The sequence below is a fragment of the Asterias rubens genome, chromosome 17 (assembly GCF_902459465.1).
Source record: "Asterias rubens chromosome 17, eAstRub1.3, whole genome shotgun sequence".
Taxonomy (NCBI): Eukaryota; Metazoa; Echinodermata; class Asteroidea; order Forcipulatida; family Asteriidae; genus Asterias; species Asterias rubens.
Genome location: NC_047078.1, coordinates 4707107 through 4725814, shown reverse-complemented (window position 1 = coordinate 4725814; position 18708 = coordinate 4707107). Strand labels below are relative to the sequence as shown.

At 39.4% G+C, this 18708-nt stretch overlaps 1 protein-coding gene across 2 annotated transcripts; it reads left to right on the top strand.

Annotated features, from left to right (window-relative positions):
* Positions 1-3206: 3206 nt before the first annotated feature.
* LOC117301538 lies at positions 3207-8619 on the top strand. Of its 2 annotated transcripts, none has more exons than XM_033785558.1 (4): positions 3207-3346; positions 4281-5251; positions 5860-5922; positions 8389-8619. In XM_033785558.1, the coding sequence occupies exons 2-4, from the start codon at positions 4360-4362 to the stop codon at positions 8541-8543; spliced, it is 1110 nt and encodes a 369-aa protein (XP_033641449.1). In that variant the 5' UTR covers positions 3207-3346; positions 4281-4359; the 3' UTR covers positions 8544-8619. The 2 variants fall into 2 exon arrangements, with proteins under 2 accessions (XP_033641449.1, XP_033641450.1); XM_033785559.1 differs by having other exon boundaries at positions 4275-5251.
* The last annotated feature ends 10089 nt before the right edge of the window (positions 8620-18708 follow it).

The following is an 18708-nucleotide window of genomic DNA, read 5'->3' as shown; positions in this document are numbered from 1 at the left end:
AATTTATACGACTAGACAATCCGGTGAAATATACACAGGAAATTATCACCTACTCTAACGACGTTACGCCCTGAAATTATAACATCAAAACCAATCAACCACACTATGGTTTGACTGTCATGACTGTAAACATAGACCCACGGGTTCATCCGGACGAACCAGGAAGTGAAATGCTTTACAGACAGGGATGCTCCGATCAAATGGAGCTATTTGATTGGTTAGATGGAAGTGACCTGCCGCAGGGCTAAGATCTCTTGGGAAAAGGGAGCTTTTTAATGGTCTTGTCGTCCTCTTTAAATGGGGGTTTTATTACGTGATTTTGAGGGAAGTAAACTACATGCAAAATGAATTATTATTCAGTAGCATTATGGAAAGGAAATAAAACTGTCTGGCGCTGGCGCCATCCTCCATAAAGAAGTTGACCAGTCACTTTGGTTGCGCTCTTTGTGGTTTGTGGCCCAGTAAAGTACGCCCTCTTGCGCTACTTACACTGCATTATACTGAAAATCGCCGTTGTGTTGTTTGAGACGACTTCATGTTATGGTATTTCCAAGTTCCTCCATGCTAAGGTAGACTTTTATCAAGACTACACGGGTGGCAATTCTAGCAATGCGACCTTATAGACATGAAAGGGTAAAATAAAACCGCAACTTTCCATCATCAAAATATTAACTTTTTTGTTTTTTTCGAGGCCCGGTCGTCGGTGTATCTCATCTGTAATAATTACTCTACTGCCTTTCTTATAGCATTATATAGTAATAGTTAGTTTTTATAATGTAGCGATTTAAAGGAACACGTTGCCTTGGATCGGACGAGCTGGTCTATTAAAAGCGTTTGAAACAATTTGTTATGAAATGCATATGGTTAGAAAGATGTTTTAGAAGTAGAATATAATGATCCACACAAGTATCACTCGAATTTGCACGGTTTTCCTTTTACGTCGCGAACTATCACGGTCGGCCATTTATGGGAGTCAAAATTTTGACTCCCATAAAATGGCCGACCGTGTTAGTCGACAGGGGAAAAAAGAAAACCACGCAAATTTGAGGCATATTTGTGTAGATCATTGTATTCTACTTTTACAATATCTTTCTAACCATATACATTTTACAACAAACGGTTACAGAACGCTTTTCAAAGACCAACTCGACCGATCCAAGGAAGGCAATGTGTTCCTTTGATAAGGCGAAGGGCGCCCCAAACTACCTCACATTACTAAAACATGAGCTCCCCTGAGGATGCGCTATACTCGGCTATGACCATCCCATAGCTATTTACTACTAACAATCACAAGAACCATCTCTGCCCGCACAGCAGGTAGTTTGTCCGGGATTCGAACCTATACACTCTGCTCAGAAACACCAAACACCATCATGTCGCCAACATATCAGTCTCTGACACTCACTGAATATCAATAAAAACACAGGTTACGGGTAGTCTTGGCCCAAGACTAGTGCTTGATTCTGGATAGTGTACTACGCGCGGTTGAATCGCCAAAGTGCGCCCGCCACGGTATGATCTAGTTACTTGGACGGCTTGAAATCTAGACTACACTCAGCTAGAATCAAGCACCATAGTCTTGGGCCAAGACCAGGCTACGGGCAATAATTGTACAGGCAATGCATTCTTTTGGGTGGTGGTGGTGGTGGTGGTGGTGGTGGTGGTGGTGGTGGTGGTGGTGGTGGTGGTGGTGGTGGTGGTGGTGGTTGGGAAGGGGGGGGGGGGGCTACCGTGGCTGTGCGTATAGCCTTATGATGTTATGCGATCTCTACAAAAAATACTATTAGTAATTAAACCAAATAATTGTATACAATTATTATAACGTATATGTTTTTTTTTTATTGTTTTTTTTTTGTTTTTTAGGGGGGTGGGAGGGGGGGGGTAACCATTCCATTTACGCAGTATATCAATCAATATAGCGCGCCTACTTTCACTAGAAACCAATTGGGTGCGCCACATTTTCGTTTTTGTGAACTCATAAAATACACATGATACCTTGAGGTACTTGGAAACTGGGTCGTAGAACATGGGGACTGTTTATCATAATTATGCACCTGTTTGGGGACCCCACATGATGTTATGCGATCTCTACAAAAAATACTATTAGTAACTAAACCAAATAATTGTATTAAAACGTATGTTTTTTTTTTTTTTTTTTTTTTTTTTTAGGGGGGTGGGGGGTAACCATTCCATGTACGCAGTCTATCAATCAATATAGCGCGCCTACTTTCACTAGAAACCAATTGGGTGCGCCACATTTTCGTTTTTGTGAACTCATAAAATTCACGTGATACCTTGAGGTGCTTGGAAACTGGGTCGTAGAACATGGCCACGGGGACTGTTTATCATATGCACCTGTTTGGGGACCCCACCCTTGCGGCCAGTGTGCTGAGTAACAGTTTTAAGTTCGTGCGTATAGCCTTATGATGTTATGCGATCTCTACAAAAAATACTATAAACCAAATAATTTTATACATTTATAACGTATGTTTTTTTTTATTTTTTTTTTAGGGGGGTGGGGAGTAACCATTCCATTTACGAAGTCTATCAATCAATATAGCGCGCCTACTTTCACTAGAAACCAATTGGGTGCGCCACATTTTCGTTTTTGTGAACTCATGAATTCACATGATACCTTGAGGTGCTTGGAAACTGGGTCGTAGAACATGGCCATGGGGACTGTTTATCATATGCACCTGTTTGGGGACCCCACCCTTGCGGCCAGTGTGCTGAGTAACAGTTTTAAGTTTACTCTCCAAAAATGGAGTTGACTTAATTGTGTTTTCGTGGCACACGCCGAACTCCTATGAATAGATTCTTTGTTGAACTTTCGGGAGTGGTTCACTTTATGCGGCACCATGGTTGCACAATACAAGGCTAGGATATCCGCCCCGTACCCCTATTGTTGAAAACCAGCCTAGCTGATTGAGTGCCTTGCACCGGTGTGACGTCATGAGATAATCATTTTATTTCAAGCACTTCATGTTTTCTTCATAACATAGCTTCTAAGGTCATTAGAAAACAGCATCTTCTTAAAGTTGCTCAATGTGACTTAAAATGTGTACAGGTGAACTTAATAGCAACCATTGTTTGAGAAAAGAGTAAATTGTTCTTCTTCAGATTGACGTGTACTACACGTTCTTTTATTACATCCGTTTGTCAACCAAAACATTGTTGTCCGGTTGTGGCGTGTGTTATGACTCGAAGCGAAACTCCAGTTACCGCATACTACAACAATACATCGCAGAGCAAGATGCAAAGACGAGAAAGTGTGTGGTGGTAAAAGGCTGTGTTTTTCCTTTTCTTTGTCTCAGAGAAGTTTTACTTGAGAGAAATTCTTCACACAGTGAGTATTAAAATAGACAACAACTTCCTCAAATCATCCCACATTTTTACTGGGAAATTTTGTAATTATTTTGTAAGGCAACCATACCATCATCCATGGCTACCAAATGAATGCGTAGTAAGCATAATGCGTAGTGGCCTAGTGATGTGTCAGTTTTTCATTTAATTTTATGTGAACCAAAATGGAGGGTGCACATAATAATAACAAAGCTACGACGAGCAGTAACCTGTTGAATTGACTATTTCAAGGCGGGGAATTTTCTCGTTTGTGGATGGTGGTTTTGAAGCACTGATCTCTGGTTTGTTTATTAATTCTTAAATTGATGATACTGAAATGAAAGTGAACTGAAACTGATTCAACAAAAACCTTTAGTTTATATATAGTATTACTATTATTAAAATATAATGAATAGGGTAGATGGCCTTAGCTTTCGATCCAATCCGGACCTTCTTCAGAGGCATAAAACAAGTACAAACGAATACATATCCATTTATAGAAAAAGAGAGGGGGAAAGGGATTAAGGAAAGGATAGAAGAACAGGTGGGAAGTGGGAAAAGATAAAAAGGATATGGTTATGACAATTAAAAACAAAATACTTTGTATTATAGCATTATTCTAAGTCACAATGTAAGGTTTATCAATTGCGTTTGTGTGGTCTAAACTGAGTGGTGCGGACTCTGTGTTCTTTTTTTTTCTTTTTCAGAATCAATATTATTATTGCTGAATCAAATTGATAGGAAAGTCGAATCATGAGACATTTCTTTGTAATGAACTTCATACGAATGCAAACTAAATTTCTTTTTTTGTAGGCCTATTTATTAATAATAAATAATAGGTGGGTAGAAATTAGCCCTTAGTCTACAAAACACATGTTTTTCACAATCTTTTTTGATCTGAATTTAATTGTTTTTGGGTTTTTTTCCATCAGATACAGTGAAAGTAGAACCTTGGCTGTAATGTCTATTACCAACTGATAATCACATTGCAGTGTTCAAGACTTTTAAGCGAGAACAATGCAAGGAGAGGAAGATACGAGTTTCGTCTCGATCAATCTTGAGCCGAGCGAGTGTAGCGTCTGTGGCCTCGACACCGGTGAACCCCTGACGACATGCCACCTCTGCTCCAAGAAACCCTCCCCTCGGAGAAGCCCAATCCAGATCGGGTTCAACCAGTTGCCGGACGTTCTGCACACCGAAGTAAAAGCCCATGAAACCTGTCTTGTTCTAGAACATCAAAGATTCGTAAAGAAATCTCGAAGTCCATTTCTTCATCGACGGGGATGCAGCGTCCCACAAGACTTTTCATCCCCTGGAGCTCGGGAATCCATCGGCGACAAACTCCAGTGGCTCATCAATCACTCTAAGAATGAAGACGTGAAAAATCGGAAGAATCTTCTGCAGGTACACAGTAGCCCCTGTACGCGGTCAAGCAGTCCGGTCACTTTGAGAGGAGTGTCTGAGATAGACATCTTAAGACGAAACAGTGAGCAAAATCTAAGTTGTGAATCAGGCTCCGTAGAGTTGAGGAAGAGCTATGCTAAGTACCTCTATGGGACACGTCTGACTCAGTCGCAGAGTGACGACAATGTTGTGATCAAAACCCAGAGTATTAACTCAGAAACTCAAATAACCCAAACCACCACAGTGCCTGATGTCCGAGACATCAAAAGTCCGTTGTCAATAAAGGCTAGCAAAAAAACTAAGAAAGCATCTGAAAATGATGAACAGTTCGACAAATCAACAAGAGTCCGTAGCAACAAAATTGAAATGACAGAGGGACTTCTGACGCCAATGTCAGATAAACTCTGCCGTGTCTTGTCCCTTCAGGATGAAGGGGCAGAGAAACGAGACGTTGAGAGTGAAACTCGAAGATGGAGTAATAAACAGAAACTGAACAAGGAGCAATGTAAGTATTGTTAAATCTGCCTTTGATTCATTGGTAGGCCTTCTGTTTTACACTCAGTCTCCTGTTTTTGATTTGTGTTTTTTGTTATTGCTCTGTATATCGGTGTTTGGAGTATTTGTATTGGGGCATGTAGGGCCCTACAGGGTCCATAGGGAGTAATAGTTAGTAAAGCCAGTTCATATTTCCCTGGTTCCTCCGAATGTGCTTGCGAGGCAAATTTTTACATCAAAAATTAGCTGTTTTCGCAGCGAACGTTTCGCAGAGTTGAACACACCTCAATTTTTGCGAATTCATTGTGAATTTGTGATATCAAAATTTGTATCCATTCGCATAAAGTATGACCTTATAAAGAAATATCATCCTTGATTTTGTTTTTAACTGTATGGAAATTAAGTCCAATTACTGATTACTTTGAACATCTAACAGTGAAAGTAAACTTCCATCAAGACTTTTAAAAAGAACCAGGCTGTTTTCATTTCGCAAAGGGCAAATAGCCAAGACCAGGGGCAATATTTTAGCATTAGCCTCCATGTCTAAAGTTTTTGTTTACACAAAATGCCCGTCTCACATTACAATAAAAGTAAACAATTCTGAATTTCTTATTGCAGTGAACAAGATGAGTGCAGCCGAGATGAAGAAAGTCTTATCAAATTATGAAAATATGATAAAAGGTAAGAAGAATTTTTTTTTCCCAGAACTTATAGCGTAGTCCCTACTGCAGCTGTCACAGGTGAAATTGCATTCCATAGTAATGACTGAACCAAGTCCTGTTTAGTCTGGTTGTTCATTCTTAAAGGGTAGGCTTGCTCCCCTTGGAAAAGGCACGTGGCATGGGCGTCTCGTATATAAAGTGCTTTCTCCCCTCGCTACTGCCGCCCTGGTTTGATTTCCGCCAGAAGGCCATTATGCGAGTAGAGTTGTGCGTTGGTTCCCGCCTATGACATGGGTTTTTTCTTCATCCCCCCTGGAAAAGTTATACACTTTCGATCTCTTGCTTTAAACGGTTGTCATTGTTTCTGGCTGTCAATGGAGCCCTCAGTTGCATCCTTCGCATTTAAAGCCATTGGACACTTTCGGTAAACAGTATTGTCCAAAGGGCCACACTTCGTGTACATGTATCACAACTTGTATAAAATAACAAACCTGTGGAAATTTAGGCTCAATCGGTCATCGGCATTGGGGGAAAATAACGGGAAAACCCACCTTTGTTTCCGCACGTTTCTCCGTGTCATGACAGGTGTCCGTAATTCTCGTTGTCGAGAATTTACAATTGTTTTAAATGTTTTCTCAAAAAGTATTTAGCATTTCCTGGAATAATATTTCAAGAGAAGTCTTTTACTATTACCTTCTGTAAACCATGTAAGTACGGTTATTTGTAAATCTGTGATTTTTTTTTTTTTTTCTGCTCCGCAAGTGTATAATATGGCTTTAAGCTTCTCTGCTATTTGGTAACGATGATACCTGGTGTTTTTTTGCCCCAGAATGTTGCTCTGGAAAGTGTCGCTGTGTAATGCTTCCTTGATGATTGTATATATTCCTTCATAACGGATTATTATTCCTGTAGGTTTTATAAACCACTAATATCTCTAACCTCTAACCACCTTTTGAAATAAATGCTCACATGGTTGAGTTTTATTAAACATAGTGTACATCTTCAATAAAACGATCAAATGGTTCCCAAAACCAAAGGTATACTTTGCCTTTAAAAGGGAGGTACACGTTTGGTAATTACTCCAAAAAAATATTAATTTAAAAACTGACTTGGTAACAAGCATTGGAGAGCTGTTGATAGTATAAAACATTGTGGGAAACGACTCCCTCTGAAGTAACGTAGTTTTTGAGAAAGAGGTAATTTCTCACTAAAATAATAAAATACTACTAGCTAGAAGTCTTTTATTCTAATCTGAAAGCACACAATTTTGTCCAACAAGGGTGTTTTTCACCATTTGCTTGCAACTTTGATGACCAATTGAGCCCAAATTTTCACGGGCTTGTTATTTTATGGTTATGATTGGATACACCAAGTGAGAAGACTGGTCTTTGACAATATTTACCAAAGGTGTACCTTCCCTTTAAAGGTCCTTTAGCTACTGAATGCATGTGAGTTCATGTTAGTGTATATGTACATGTAACCACATTACTTATGCAAATCATCCAGCTGCACCTGCTGGTGGTGTATTGAGTGATAAGGAATTAAAGTAGAACATTAAGTGGTTATGACAGGTATGACCATGGGTGGAGTTAGATTGATTACCATTAGCTGCTAGCTATTGATTTACGGGACTACTGTCTTATAAACTAGTCTTTATTGATACAGGGGCTGGGAGGAACTGAGCTTGAAACAAAAATATTATTATGCCACGTTAAAGGCAAACTTTAGTTTTTGGAATCGTTTGATTGTTTTTTAAATCCTGTATGAAGATGTACACGGTAAAAATAATTTAAAAAGATTTAAAGGCAGTGGACACTATTGGTAATTACTCAAAATAATTATTAGCATAAAACCTTACTTGGTGACAAGTAATGGGGAGAAGTTGACTGTAAAACACATTGTGAGAAACGGCTCCCTCTGAAGTGACATAGTTGTCGAGAAAGAAACAATTTTCCACGAATTTGATTTCGAGACCTCAAGTTTAGAACTTGAGGTCTCGAAATCAACCATCTAAAAGCACACAACTTCGTGTGACGGGTGTTTTTTTCTTTTGTTATTATCTCGCCACTTCGATGACCAATTGAGCTCAAATTTTCACAGGTTTGTTATTTTATGCTTATTGTTGAGATACACCAAGTGAAAAGACTGGTCTTTGACAATTACCAAACGTGTCCAGTGTCTTTAAGATAGGGGGCATACAAACTATCATTTTTACTACATCTTTGAACCACATTACTGTCAGAGAGAAATGTTCCAAGTGACATGTTTCTCAAAAATGCTTTTATCAAACGCTTCTTACCAAATATTTTCACTGCAGTTATAGAGTGATTACCAAATGTATGTACCATCCCTTTAAAGCAAATGGCTTAATGATTTTTCTGCCTCATTTTGTGGCCTTGTTATCTTGGTTAATATTTTGACAAATGAAGATAATTAAATTTTATTACTGAACTTTGAAATGTTCCTCTCTTTTTTGTCTCGCCAGAAATCTCTGCAGACCTCGTTGACTTCCTGCAGGAAAGGGACTCACTGGATCAAGAGGTCAAAGTTCGTAACCTCACCATACAGAAGCTTGTGAAGATGAAGCACCAGCAACAACAAGACATGCCAATTAAGACTGCTGCCGTTAGTAACATTTGAGGTATCAATTGTTTTAAGGACACGGAACACCTTTGGTAATTGTCAAAGACCAGTCTTCGGCTTGGTGTATCTCAACAATGCATAACATAACAAACCTGTGAAAATTTGAGTTCAATATTGGTCGTCGAAGTTGCGAGATAATAATGAAAGAAAAAACACCCTTGTCACATGAAGTTGTGTGCTTTCAGATGCTTGATTTCGAGACCTCAAAATCTAATCATGAGGTCTCGAAATCAAATTCAAATATTTTAGTGGAAAATTACTTCTTTCTCAAAAACTATGTTACTTAAGAGGGAGCCGTTTCTCACAATTTGTTATACTGTCAACAGCTCTCCATGGCTCATTAGGCTAACATGTTGTATTTATGCTAACAACAACTTTGAGTAATTACCAATAGTGTCCAGTGCCTTTAAATGGAGCTATGAGGTTTAGCCTATGGCAGCATTCAATGAATATAATACCAGAGACATCTTTGTCAAGGTGTGAGATGCACTGCTGAAGGAGAGAAACAGCACACTTGATAGCAGGGGTCGAAATACAGTGTACATGTATTTTCATGGTAGTCAGGGCTAGTAACCCATCATTTTTAGTAGCCCTGATGAGATTTTGGTAGCCCGAAACAAACACATGTTCATCTTCAATCATGGCACAAATTGGTCACCAAAAACATTTTTTTTTACAATACAGCACAGTTCATTATTGTTTGTGATGTTGATTTTTGCATTATTTTTCCACTAGCCTGCCGGGCTATCAAACTGGAAAAATGAGTAGCCCGGCTGTAAATCTGGCAGTAGCGGGCTAGTGGCAATTTTGACCCCTGGATGGTTTCAGGAATATGACTGGTGTGACTAGGGCTTGCATCGTGCTGTGCACCCCGTCACGCCTGACTGGTTTTGTTTTGTCTTACTTTTTAATGTTTCCTTGCGCACATTACTACAATATTATGTAGTTGATTATTGACATTTCTTTCAGTCCTGGGGCTGATTCTGCAAAGTTTAAGGTTCATGTTACATGAGACTATATAATTTACAGGCAATAAGATTTATAATCAATTCACGCTTGAATGTTAAAATATTTTTCTTTAGGAACTAGGACTTTGTTTTGCAAAATTCCTTATGTACAACCAAAGTGATTTCGCAATACTCAAAGGGATGTCACAAGAGGCATTTTACAGGTGACCAGTTCCTGGCAACATCCATGAAGAACATTCATTCCCATTTGAATGCAACATTGAATATGGCGTCGCACTGTCAAGAAGTGCCATCCCTGAGGCCAAAAGGAGGCAGATCATTGGACGATAGCTGTTCTTTGTGCCTCAAAACGTGCGCGTAACCTCAGCGTATCTGGTAGCAATTCGCGTTATATGCAAGGGGGTCTATTGATTTCTATATCCTCCTTGCACAAAGCAGAATGCACCGCCGTCAATGTGGGTCAATTTGGGAGTCAAGTCTTTTGTGCATATTATTGTCTACGATTTTGACTCCAAAAATGACGGACACAGGATCTATGTGAGAGTGTGTTTAGTACTCTTTAGTAGTGCAAGAAATAGCGCTCTCTTGTGGTGGACCTTAGATCACAGACTAGTGATTCTTTCATCAGTTTGCACACACCTTATGGCGAGTTTAATATTGGACAAACAGTGACATATAACTAAATATCATTGCGCAGGCAAGCATGGACATTGGACAAAGACATTAGATTGTTTATCGCATTTATTTATTTTAAGGTTATTTATCTAATTAATGACGTATGTATTTATTCTGTTTCTTCTTTTCTTTTTTTACATTAACATTCTGCTGCGGCTCAGTGCTCAGTAATTCAATCGCTGCCAGCTTTCAAATTTGTATAAAAAAACTTTAAATAATGGTTCTTTAAAAATTCAAAATAAACATTTAAGTTGTTTTTTGTGTTAGGCCGTGTCCGAAACGGCGACTTCGGCTACAGCTACAGCTAGATCGCGCGTGTCTGCCTATTCTTCAACACTGGTGGACGCGCTGATCTAGACGTAGCTGTAGCCGAAGTCGTCGTTTCGGACACGGCCTTAGAACATTCGGTTGTGCTGCGTTTGGACCGACATTGGCGTCCAACACCCACATGACCGGAGAAAGTGGGCGCAACTCTCTTAGGCACAGGACACCTTTGGTAAATTGTCAAAGACCAGTACATATATTCTCATTTGGTATCTCAAGATATGTATCAAACTAAGCAGCTTTGAAAATTTTGGCTCAATTGGTCATCACAGTTGCTAGAAATTAATGAAAAGAAAAAAAACAAAGTTGTTGCTCAATATCGCATGTGCAGATGCCTAAAAAAGGTCTGAAGTCTTTCATATTCAAATATTTTAGGAGAAGTTACCAAAGCAATATATTATTTCAAACACTTTGTTACTTCAGAGCAGATTAATATCTCACAATGTTTTGTTCAATCAACAGCTCTCCATTGCTCCTTACCGAGTAAGTTTGTATGCTAATGTACTGAGTAACTACCAAAAGTGTCAAGTGCCTTTAAAGGCAGTGGACACTGGTAATTACTCAAAATAGTTATTGGCATAAAACCTTTCTTGGTGACGAGTAATGGAGAGAGGTTGATGGTATAAAACATTAGGAGAAACGGCTCCCTCTGAAGTGCCATAGTTTTCGAGAAAGAAGTAATTTTCCAAGAATTTGATTTCGAGACCTCAGGTTTAGACCTTGAGGTCTCGAAATCAACCATCCAAACGCACACAACTTCATGTGAAAATGGTGTTTTTTTTCTTTATTATCTCGCAACTTTGATGACCGATTGAGCTCAAATTTTCACAGGTTAGTTATTTTATGCATATGTTGAGAACCATCAACTGTGAAGGCTAGTCTTTGATAATTACCAATAGTGTCCACTGCCTTTAATACACAGCTTATGTGATCGCAAACAGAGACAAATCACATTTTGCATGGCTGTTGCTGTGCTCTGGTAGAACTGCCTCTGCGCACCAAGTCCAGGCTGTCTTCTGGGCCCCTCAACCCAGGCGGGCTATGGCCCCGCCCGCCCCTCTCTGTATAAGCTGACAAATAAGACTTGATCAGATTTTCAGTGACACGTGATTGTGAATTATATCATCATTGACAAAGAATGTAACTGTTCCTACAATCCTACCAGGAGAAAAACAAATGTACTGTTTTTTTCTATGGAGAATGCCGGTACAGATTAAGATTAACTATTGTTTTGCATAAGATATTTTCAATATATTATATAACATATTAGTTGAAAGGTTGGGCAAGCAGTGGCAGAGACAACGATTTGTTTATTTATTTATTTTTAATTTTGTTGTTGGGGGGCTGCATTTTGGGGGCAACAAAGGGGGTGGGCAATAGTTATGAGAGTGTGCTCAGAGCCCCTCCCCTGCTCCTTTACCCACTGTTTACGCCATAGACTGATGAATGTCCAAAAACCATTCTCTTCAATTTTTCTCAAATCATTATTTATTCAATAATGTATTTCTTTAAATGTTATTGTTGCTGTGCGTGTACTAATGAAAGGGAAGGTACACGTTTGGTAATTACTCAAAACAAATATTAACTTAAAAGCTGACTTTGTAACTAGCATTGGAGAGCTGTTGGTAGTATAAAACATTTTGGGAAACGACTCCCCTGAAGTAACGTAGTTTTTGAGAAAAAATAATACAGATTCGTCCAACAAGGGTGTTTTTTCTTTCATCATTTTCTCCCAACTCCGATGACCAATTGAGCTCAAATTTTCACAGGTTTGTTATTTTATGCATATTACCAATAGTGTACGTACCTTCCCTTTAAGTCTGCAATGAGATTTGTAGCTTCTTACTAAATGTATACTGTATTTTTGTATTAGAAGAAAAATGCAAATAAATTATGAGCGATTTTGATTCTAAATTTATATGAAACCCTCTTTGGTTGTCTCTATAATGTCGTTCACACTACAATAATGATATTTTCAAAAATATTGTGTATTTATATTTCGCTTGCAAGTTGTATTTATTAAACCTGGTTGTACATGTCTATACATGAATATTTTGGTAATTATCGATACTAAATTATTACAGTAAGGCTGCATTGTGCTTAAATTACAATATACATTGCCTATATAATGTACTTCTTTTCTATAAGTTAGAATTGTGCAATTCTATTAAAAACAGTTAAGAGAGAGAAATGTTAGTGGTCATTCCAACTCGTTGTGTTCAAGGTTGTTTATAATAGAACATTCTCAATTTTTGACCATTGACCCTCCATTTTGTCTCAATTTTTGACCATTGACCCTCCATTTTGTAGCGCCACTAGTTTGGTTCAAAAATTTGCTGTGTGTCTCAGTTCTTGAACACAATATTTTATATGATCCTCATTTGGATTTGAGCGCAAGAACCTGGCATTCCGGGCAGATGAGACATAGCGGTGATACTCCCTCAGGTTTTCCCTAAAAACTACTTTCCTTTTTTCTCTGTGCTGCGTGGATGCGCAACTGGGCAAAGTAACAAACACACTTGATTTGGTTTGATGCATAATAAACATTGAAGTGAAACTACCAAACATGGGGTGAGAGAAAAATCAAATGGTCCTCATTTGGATTTTGAACCGAAGACCGCTGACACAAAACAAAAAGGAACACACGGGGGATATGCATACAATGTTCTGGTAATCCACTCCACGAAGTTGTGACGACCTCAAAACGGATCGTATGGCATGGAAACCTAAAGCCTCGGTCACAACCCACCGTGCGTGTTTTTTGTCCGGACGTTTTTTTTGGGAGCCCACGGCCGCCACGTTTTTCTGAAAACGTGGGGAGGGAGTGGCAAGAGCAGGGAGGGAGTACGTCAACGCACGTCACTCGCACGGTTTGCGCAAGGTGAAAGTACGTGGCCCGCACGCCACGCCTGGCCGTGAGTGGTTGCGTGCAACGTACGTTGCGCACGTGGTAAGTGAGTTGTACATGCTTACAACGTGCTTACAACGTACGACCATATTGCGATCGCCACGTTATCGTACGGAGGCCGTACTTACACGTGCTTGTCACGTACGGTGTCCTTTCTCACTCGCATGTTGTAAGTGCGTGCAAGTGCGATAAACGTGAGTTTTTCGCCCGACGTCGGGGGGGGGGGTATTATTACGAAAGCTGAAAGTGAAAGTTTTACACATCAATAAGTTTCCTTTCTTCAATGAATGATAAGATACTTTTACCATAATATATTACATGTAAAATGTACAAATTGTGTATTTAGACACTATTGGCAGACCATTACAGTTCTCCGCTTGGTCGCCTACAATGGCAATATCGGGTGGTTTGAGCACATGAACTCATGATACTCAGGATTTAGTTTTATGAACTCTGGGGATGGGGAGACTTTCCCTGAACTCATGATATGTTTTCATGTGTCAATAAACATGTAGAAGTTTATTGTGTCAAACAAATAATAAAATGTTGCCTTTTGGGACCCCTTCTTTTGTGTCTTCTTCGGCATCTTGGAGACGAAATGATGGCACTCTTCCGTCGTTTTTTTATACTGCAGAAATCAGTGCGCACAACGTGTGTTGTAAGTGCGGAGCACGTGCTTACTCGGTACGGTCCACGTGAGTTCTGCGTGCTCATTGGACAGCTGAACTGGGGAAGTGCCGAGTAAGCACGGACCACGCACTTATCACATGCGCAGCACGCACGTGCTAAGTGCGCCGTCCGTGGAGCTAGTGACCGTTGGAAAAAATTAAAAGGACTCACGGAGTCAGTGCGTGGTGCGCTCGCTGGCTGTAGAGGGCACGCGCGTCACCCGTACTTCACCCGTACTGGGGGTGAATCCGTACGGGTGACGCAGAGAAAGTTCCTCATGCACTAAAAGTGCTACGTCGTGTCTGCGTGCTCCCAAATCCGTACTGAGGCGGTACTCATGTACGGATCCCCAAATCTTGCAAGTAGACAGCACGCACTTGCACGTACGGCGGGTTGGGACCGCCGCTTTAAGGCCGAGTTATAGTCGGTCGCGCGATGGTCGGGCGTCGGAAATCTAGACGCGCGATCATAAAAAGACACGGTTTTTAAGCCTCAGTCTTAGGATTGCGCGCAAGATTTCCGTCGCGCGACCATCGCGCGACCGACTATAAACCGGCCTTTAAGCGACTGATCATTGCGGCCGTCTGCGTCAAGGAAGGGTTGCGTTCTCCAACGAAATCTGAACGGAATCACAACGAACCTTTTTTGCCGTCACAAAATTTCCATCATGGTATAAAATGGCCGACGGACGGAACTGATTATTTCGGCCGTCTGCGGTCTCTAGCTGATTCATCAGCGACACTTGACGGCAACACAAGTTGATTGGCGGCAAATATTAAAACAAATGCAATTCGCAGCTTAACGTTGCTCGAGCCAGCCTTACAGTGGACAGTTGGTGATAGCTCAAATTTTGTTTAGCATAAAACCCGACTTGGTGACGTGTAATGGGGAGAGGTTGATAGTATAAACCATTGTGAGCAACGGCTCCCTCTGAAGTGACGATATTTTTTCGAGAAAGAAGTAATTTTCCACGGATTTGATTTCTCATTTTTAATTTTTGTTTTTACATTTATTTTTAGTTTTTAAATGTTATCTTTTTCAAAAGTCTTGTTTTATACGAATCCCAACCGAGCTTTAAGTGTCCGTTTTTTCTTTTCTTTTCTTGTCCTTCATCCTCGATTCAAACCACTTTATATATGAGTATTATACTTTAGCTCAGTGATCTTAATAGTTTTCCTACTGGAATCTTGTTTTGTCATGCGCTCTCGACTCAAACGGGCTGGTCCTGAAGAGAGCGCAATATAAGTTCAATAAATTATTATTAATTTGTATTATTATTATTATTATTATTATTATTATATTTGATTTGAAGTTCTACAAAATACAGTGTACAAATAATGCTACTCCAGATTTTGTGCTTAAACACGCACGGGAAAAAATCAGTTACGAAAAATGAAGAATATAAATAATGTGCTGGTAGAAGTCCAGTAATACCCATACATCTGGCTGGCTGCTGACCCCTTAAACCAACGATTATAGGATTACAAGTTCCGGTCAAGCTTCATCTTGCACCACTTAGTTCTCTGAGGTTTGTGCTGACAACACATGTTCAGTAAAAGCAGGTGAGTGAGTTTAAACCCATTTGAAATTCACATAAATATATTCCTTGTTTTAGAAAGTAACTCGTTTATATTTTCGAAGATGATGTTCACCTCTTTGCTTGATGGTCAACCGACTAAGTGCCGAACCCTCAACCCATGAGAATTGGTGTCGTATTCTTAAATGCACAGCCGTCGATTTCGCCAAACTCTTCCTAAACTCTATCTTATAGGACGAAAGGACGAGTTTGAACTTAAAAGTTCCGTATCCATTGACGTAAGGACGCAGTGAACCCATCCGAAGTTGTGTGCTTTCAGATGCTTGATTTTGAGACCTCAAAATCTAATTCTGAGGTGTATCGAATTCAAATTCAACTAGTTTAGTGGAAAATAACTTCTTTCTCGAAAACTATTACTTCAGAGTGAGCCGTTTCTCACAATGTTTTATACTAGCAACAGCTCTCCATTGGTCGCTAACAAGTAAGTACTATGCTTATTGAGCAACTACCAATAGTATCCAATGCCTTTAAACGAGTAAGTTGTGTGACTCTGGAGACCCACGGTGTGACTATTTTTTATCATAGACCTTATCGCAAATACCAATGCGCAAGCGCAGACTGTTGAATGAGGTGCATTGTGGGATAGATATGAATCAAACTTGGATACCAGCTAGACCACAATGCACCTAATTCCAAGCTTAACGCGCGCGCCCCGGTATTTGCGAAAAGGTCTATGGCCAATGGTGCGACTATGAACACATTATTTGATCGGACCTTTCTGCATATGAAAGGTATAGTTACATTCTGCAAAGAAATGAATGGCATATGTCTTCGAGCTTTTACAATGATGTAGAACTATTGCAGGTTAAAGGCACTGGATACTGTTGGTATAATTGCTAAAAAGGAGTATTTTTAGCATACAAGCTTACTTGTTAGTGATCAATGGAGAGATGTTGATAGTGTAAACCATTGTGAGAAACGGCTCCCTCTGAAGTTATAAAACGTCCTTTGCGAGAAAGAAGTTATTTCTCGCTAAAATTATTTGAATTTGATTTCGAGACATCATAATTTTATTTTTAGGTCTCGAAATCAAGCATCTGAAAGCACACAACTTGTGGGACAAGGTAGTTTTTTCTTCCATTATTATCTCGCAACTTCGACGACCGATTGAGATCAAATTTTCACAGGTTTGTCATTTTATGCATATGTTGAGATACACCAAGTGAGAAGACTGGTCTTCGACAATTACCAATATTGTCCAGTGTCTTTAATGTTTATAATATACTGACTGGACCCACCTTCGCTCTATTTATTTCTTGACGAAAGGATAAAGGTGAATGTAAAGCCTTCAAAAGGTAAGTGAAAGTGTGGGATATATTTAACTCATGATGAAAAAAAAAAAACATTTTATAAAGTAGATGTTAAATTTGCATCGGGGATAAAGAATATTAATTTTGGTTTTTACCCATACACCGATGTGTGTTAGCACTGTATACTCAGTACTTTCCCGAGTCCTGTGAAAAAATATCACAGGCATGTTACTCGGGTGGGATTCGAACCCACGACCCTTGCAATTCTAGACACTGCTCTAGAATTGCAAGGGTCAAAAACCTCAAATATAAATGACAAACACAAATATATTTAACAGCGCCCTCTATATTGGATGTAGTTTCCTATATATATAAGACACGTGCACCCATATATTTAAGACATAAAAGTCTCATACAAAGGACGTCAACAGCCGTCAAAGGTAAAATCGTAAAAACGAAAACCATCGAGCCGTAAATTCAGCCTTTGTCTGGCACTTGGTAATCATTGCGCACGTTTCGCTGGGAAAGGGAGAGGGTGACCGACGCGTCGCAACGGCGTGACTGACCGACGCTAGCACTCGGGCTCAAAGATCGATCGTTATACCATGGAGGAATAAATTAATTTATTCCTCCATGGTTATAGCGCCGCTACAACGATCTTTGCTCGGGCTAGCTGGAAATGGGCAGCCGATCCGATCTGATCAGTGTGCATGCTGCACGTACACCGGCAGCGATTTCTCTCTTCAATACTATAGTGTAAAAACAAATTAGGATAACAGGAAAATCGTTCACAATCAAAAACTATAAATCAACTATCCAACCTTTTTACACCGTGTGTTCGAAATCTTAAAAGTTTTGGTTTTACCATGTTTTACGCTGTGAGAGATAGTCCGCCATTTACTTTGCTAATATGCACGACATTGGAGCGACGTCATATGTTTTCATTACTTTCATTGGTTCTTATTCTTATTCTTATTCTTTGTTTGGCCATTAAACAATTACAAATACAAGCAGACAGTATGTCTAATAATAGATAATAAATTTAAGTACATGTACAAAAGTAAATACAAAGCAAGAAAAACAGTAAGGGGCACGGGAAATGACAAAACAACCCTAATGTGATGGCCAGGATCAAAAGGTATTTTATTGAATATTCAGAAGCTAGTATTTTAGTATGCCGTGCAAAATAAATCAAAAATCTCATTCAATTATTTTAAACAGATTAATTACAATTAAAGTCACGCCGTCGCGACGTATCGGTCCCCCTCTCCCTTTCCCAGCGAAACGCAGTGCGCAATGATTACCAAGTGCCAGACCAAGGCTGAATTTACGGCTCGGTGATTTTCGTATCCGATTTTAACCTTTGACGGCTGTTAGCGTCCTTTGTATGAGACTTTTATGTCTTATATAAATGGGTGCACATGTCTTATAATATATAAAACTACGTCCAATATAGAGGGCGCTGTTAAATATATTTGTGTGTTTGTCTTTTATATTTTAGGTTTCGATCCTTTATATTTATTTTTGCATCTATTATATATTTGCCGTTGATCTTTATATATATTTTCGGTGGTCTTTTATATATATTGGTTTGCTCTTATATATGGTTTTGCTCCTATTATACGGGTTTGCTCCTTTATATATGGGTTTGCTCCTATATATGGGTTTGCTCTTATATATGGGTTTGCTCCTATATATATGGTTTTGCTCCTATATATATGGTTTTGCTCCTATGTATATGGTTTTGCTCCTATATAAATGGTTTTGCTCT